At 34.4% G+C, this 4674-nt stretch overlaps 1 protein-coding gene, 1 long non-coding RNA gene and 1 pseudogene across 2 annotated transcripts; 1 reads left to right on the forward strand and 2 right to left on the reverse strand.

The window, feature by feature from the left end:
* Window positions 1-202: 202 nt before the first annotated feature.
* LOC109588254 (NF-X1-type zinc finger protein NFXL1-like) lies at window positions 203-1348 on the reverse strand. Its single transcript, XM_020004432.1, has 6 exons — window positions 1228-1348; window positions 1077-1167; window positions 951-1026; window positions 769-838; window positions 460-570; window positions 203-403 (listed from the first exon to the last, which is right to left on the reverse strand). The coding sequence occupies exons 3-6, from the start codon at window positions 1007-1009 to the stop codon at window positions 254-256; spliced, it is 390 nt and encodes a 129-aa protein (XP_019859991.1). The 5' UTR covers window positions 1010-1026; window positions 1077-1167; window positions 1228-1348; the 3' UTR covers window positions 203-253.
* Window positions 1349-1919: 571 nt separating this feature from the next.
* Window positions 1920-2901, reverse strand: LOC109588253 (uncharacterized). The gene is made up of 3 exons (XR_002188043.1): window positions 2788-2901; window positions 1995-2116; window positions 1920-1940 (listed from the first exon to the last, which is right to left on the reverse strand). It is a non-coding gene; the product is annotated as an uncharacterized LOC109588253 (long non-coding RNA).
* On the forward strand, window positions 2388-3579 carry LOC100634960 (ficolin-2-like; annotated as a pseudogene).
* Window positions 3580-4674: the final 1095 nt, after the last annotated feature.

The following is a 4674-nucleotide window of genomic DNA, read 5'->3' on the forward strand; positions in this document are numbered from 1 at the left end:
CTCTTTCCTATAAACATTTAAAAACCATTAAAGAAATCAAACTCAACTACTATGAAATAGAACTATTTTTAAGGGTTGAAACTCATATTTGGAACTAAATTTTTAAAAGTTTTGAAGCCAAAACTACCAGGATTGTGGTTGATAAAGCATGCATTTAGAAAAGTATGGGCCATTGGTAGATTTTTACTCACAAAAATTTTATTATAGAAGCAGCCCAAACTAAATTATCCTACCTATGTATGCTACATGTACATTATGATTGTATGTATAGTATACAGTTTTGATAATGTTGCATTATGTGTGTGTGCCTGTTCAATAGACAAACCTCTTCTTTCTCTTTCTTAATTCTTGAACATTCTTCATTGCAGACTGGCCTCTTCTCCCTCTCATGACATTTCAAATCCTAACAATCACAATAATTATTAAGAATTGAAGTGACCAAATTTTATAAATAAATACCTTTTTAAGTCGTTTACAGGAACATCTGAAGGTAACTTTTTGAGAACACTGATCAACTGGTGAGCAGTTACCAGAATGACAAGAATATGAACAACGATGTCCACAAGATAACTGAAATAAAATAATAAAAAATAAAGAAATTAAATGCATTTAGATTGACAAATTGTACTCTATTCTGATATAACTGATGGCTTTCAATAATGCATAAATATTAAGTCTAGTTCATTTAAATTTTAAATGATGCAAATTTCTAAAAAAATCCTAATTTTAATCAGGAGCCCTGCTTTAATACATATTATAGACACTTACCAGTTTGGTACATTGGTTGTTACATGCTTGAAGTTTTGACTTTTGATCATCATCTGCTGATGTCCAAACACTAAAAATATCATTTCATTAATTAATTTTTTACAACAACACAAAATGCCATTAAATGAAAAAGAAAGGAATTTGATCTAGTATTTAATTTTATCATTTATTCATGTACTCACTGGCAGTGTAGTGTTATTGGCATAGTAGAACAATGACACCTCAGTCTGATGGAGTGCATGCATTGAGGACAATCTCCTATTAATAACCAAAGGTCAATAGGTCAAAGGTCAAAAGGTCATCTCTACCTGGGTGACAAGGTAGCTTGCATGTGTGTGTACAACCCAATGGGCGTGGCTTCTGACAATCTAAGTCACACGATGAACAATCTTCCCCAGCCTACATATACAAGAATACCTCATTAATATTTATGAGCACCTCGTTAATGAATAATCATACCTCATTATCGGACAGAGGATTAACGACATTATGACATGGTCTTTCACAATAATGATTACTACAGGAAAGGACACGCCCACACTTGTTACCGCATGCATAAGGACGTCTCTCAGAACAAGGAAAATTCCTAACCTTAAAAAACAAAAAATGAATATAAGCACATTGTATATGTACTAATGTATGTGAAATTGTACCCACTACATACCCCGTATAGAAGGGAATTTTGGAGGGAGTTAAATTTGGCGAATTGATAATTTTTCGTGATTGGCGAATTTTAATTTGGCAAATTTGCGCCATGTGCCATTGAGCATGTGTATAATGGCTCAAAATGGTGAATTTTTATTTTGGCAAATGGCTATCAAAACGCCAAATTTGCCCAATTTAACCCTCTCCAAAATTTGCTGCTATACGGTATGAATGTGTAAATGTATGTATCTAATACATATGAATATATGTAATACCGTAAATCAGGAAATTTGTGTGGTAGAAAATTTTTGTGTTTTAAAATTGTGCTGTGATTTAATTTTTACTAAATAAGACTGTGTCATGTATTATTGAATGTGGCATGTAATTGTATGGGTAATCTAATTTTTGCAAAACTCTAATCCAGTAAAATTAAAATCACAGTAAAAATTCCAGATAAACGGTAATACATGTACATGTACTGTATATGTAATGTGTGTGTGCTTATTTCATGCCCACCAATGCATATCCTAAAATAAATGAATCACATTGACAATGCATCATGTGACTATCATGTGACTCACTGAGGGACTGGTACGATGCATGAGGGACAGGGATCCACTATCAGCTGCTTCATGTCTTCTTCGTATCTTTGTAATATGAGCTTCATTTGATCCCAGGGGAGGGTAGCATCCATTGGAGCAGACTGAGAGGGGAGAGAATACAAAGAAAGAGGGAGAGGCAGGGAAAGGAAGAGATAAGAAAAGAAAGAGGAATTAGTTTTTAAAATAATTTTAAAAGGTTAAGATGATAAAATGAATAGATTTGTGGTATGAGAAAGTGGGCTAATAATACCATGCTTATCAATTACTGGGAGTAAATGCCTATAGAATATCATCTATAGGTAGTCATTCATAAGTCTATAAAGTTAGGTTTAGAAAAGGTATATCAAGAGAGCTTAAACCTCCTACAGTAATCAGAGAAGACTGAAACTCTATTTAATGAAAGGGAAACAGATAAGAGTAGAATGGGGTTGATAGCAAAGCTAGGGTATAAAGTTAGGATGTCACTACAGTCTACTGACAAATTCAGAGTAAAAACCAGTTCCACTAGTGTTCTTCATCATGAATGGATTGTTTCTACTATTAGCAGTGATCTACTGCTGTACTAATGTGATTGGAATATGTCATGATAATAATTCTCCTTTCTACAGTGACTCAAGTGTTACTGCTCCCATTGGTAATCATTGTACAGTGTGTTCTATATGATTAACTTGTTATTGTATAGATTGTCCTATTGCTAAAGATTGCAAGGCATGGTTTGATGCTGGTGCTACTAAGAGTGGTGTATATCCTATCAAACCTGATGGAGACTCACCTTTTCAAGTATACAAAATGACTCCCACTTTAATAAACTATATATATTCCATTAACAGGTTTATTGTGATATGGAGACTGATGGTGGTGGATGGACTGTATTTCAGAGGAGACAAGATGGATCTGTTGATTTCTATCGTGGCTGGTCTGAATATGAGAAAGGTTTGGTAACCTAACAGGAGAGCATTGGCTAGGACTGAGAAACATTAATCGTCTCACTCCTCAAGGATCAAACTATTTAAGAGTTGATCTTGGAGACTTTGAAGGCAACAAAGTTTATGCTAAATACAACAGTTTTGAGATACTTGATTCATACACACAATATACCATTGTAATTGGAAGCTATACAGGAACTGCTGGAGATTCACTGACTTTTAATAACATGATGAAGTTCTCAACTGAGGATAGCGATAATGATCTTCACGGCAGTCATTGTGCAAAAGTTTTTTCTGGAGCATGGTGGTTCAAAACCTGCCACCGTGCACATCTCAATGCTCCTTATTATCGTAGTAGTTCAGTTCCTCAATGGAGAGGAATCATCTGGTATGCTTTCAAAGGTGATCGATATTCTTTGAAGTTTACAGAGATGAAAGTTAGGCGTCATAACTAACTTTGAGATAAAAGAAAACTTAAACCTTATAACTAAAGGTCCAACAGTACACATTGGTTGTTGCTTTGTTTCTAATTTCTATTTTGTTAACTAATAATAATAATAATAATAATAATAATTTTATTTCCGACTTTATTTCTATTCTTAAACTACTATTGTCCTACTTGGTGTATTTTGGTTAATAATAGTAATAATAATAATAATAATAATAATAATTGTATAGCTTCCCTCTCGTCCTTTCTCTTTCATCCTCTCTCCTCTCCCCCCTCTCTCTCTCCCTCCCCCCTCTCTCTCTCTTCCTCATTCTCTCCTCTCCCTTCCTCTCTCCCTCTCTCTCTCTCTCTCTCCTTTCCTCCCCGTCTCCCTCTCTCTCTCTTAGATGAGGATTGGTATTCATTCAGGTGCAGTAGTTGCCGGTATTGTTGGTACAAGAATGCCTCGGTATTGTCTTTGTGGTAATACTGTTAACATGGCGAGCAGGACAGAAGCTAATGGTGAACCAGGGAAGATACAAGTTACACAATGGACACACAAGTAAACAGACTAATATTAGTAATGATAATAGTAATAATTGAGATTGCATGTAATACATGTGTACATGTAGCAGTGTAAAACAAGTGCATTTTGAAAAATACCCTGTGCCCTGTACTATAATAGTCCATGATTTTTTTCAAAAAATGGCTTCGGAATCACCCCAAATTTTTATTACATTTTCTGATACATATTGATGTCCTTATGCTTTATAGCAAGTTTGAGCCAATTCCGATTTTAATTTTTTAAGTTACGGCCATTTTAAGAAAATGCTGAAATCCTGAAAAATACCCTGTACTATAGCCCATGGTTTTTTCCAAAAAATGGCTTCGGAATCACCCCAAATTTTTATTACATTTTCTGATACATATTGATGTCCTTATGCTTTGTAGCAAGTTTGAGCCAATTCCGACTTTAATTTTTCAAGTTACGGCCATTTTAAGAAAATGCTGAAATCCTGAAAAATACCCTGTACTATAGCCCATGGTTTTTTCCAAAAAAATGGCTTCGGAATCACCCCAAATTTTTATTACATTTTCTGATACATATTGATGTCCTTATGCTTTGTAGCAAGTTTGAGCCAATTCCGACTTTAATTTTTCAAGTTACGGCCATTTTAAGAAAATGCTGAAATCCTGAAAAATACCCTGTACTATAGCCCATGGTTTTTTCCAAAAAATGGCTTCGGAATCACCCCAAATTTTTATTACATTTTCTGATACATATTGATGTCCTTATGCTTTGTAG

Source organism: Amphimedon queenslandica, unplaced genomic scaffold, assembly GCF_000090795.2.
Source record: "Amphimedon queenslandica unplaced genomic scaffold, v1.1 AMPQUscaffold_12209, whole genome shotgun sequence".
NCBI classification, from domain to species: Eukaryota; Metazoa; Porifera; class Demospongiae; order Haplosclerida; family Niphatidae; genus Amphimedon; species Amphimedon queenslandica.

Coding starts and splice junctions, on each gene's coding strand:
- LOC109588254 (XM_020004432.1), bottom strand. CDS start 1,009: ATGCACTCCATCAGACTGAGGTGTCATTGTTCTACTATGCCAATAACA. Junction 839..950: donor CCAATAACACTACACTGCCA/GTGAGTACATGA, acceptor TGATATTTTTAG/TGTTTGGACATCAGCAGATG. Junction 404..459: donor CCTGTAAACGACTTAAAAAG/GTATTTATTTAT, acceptor TGTGATTGTTAG/GATTTGAAATGTCATGAGAG.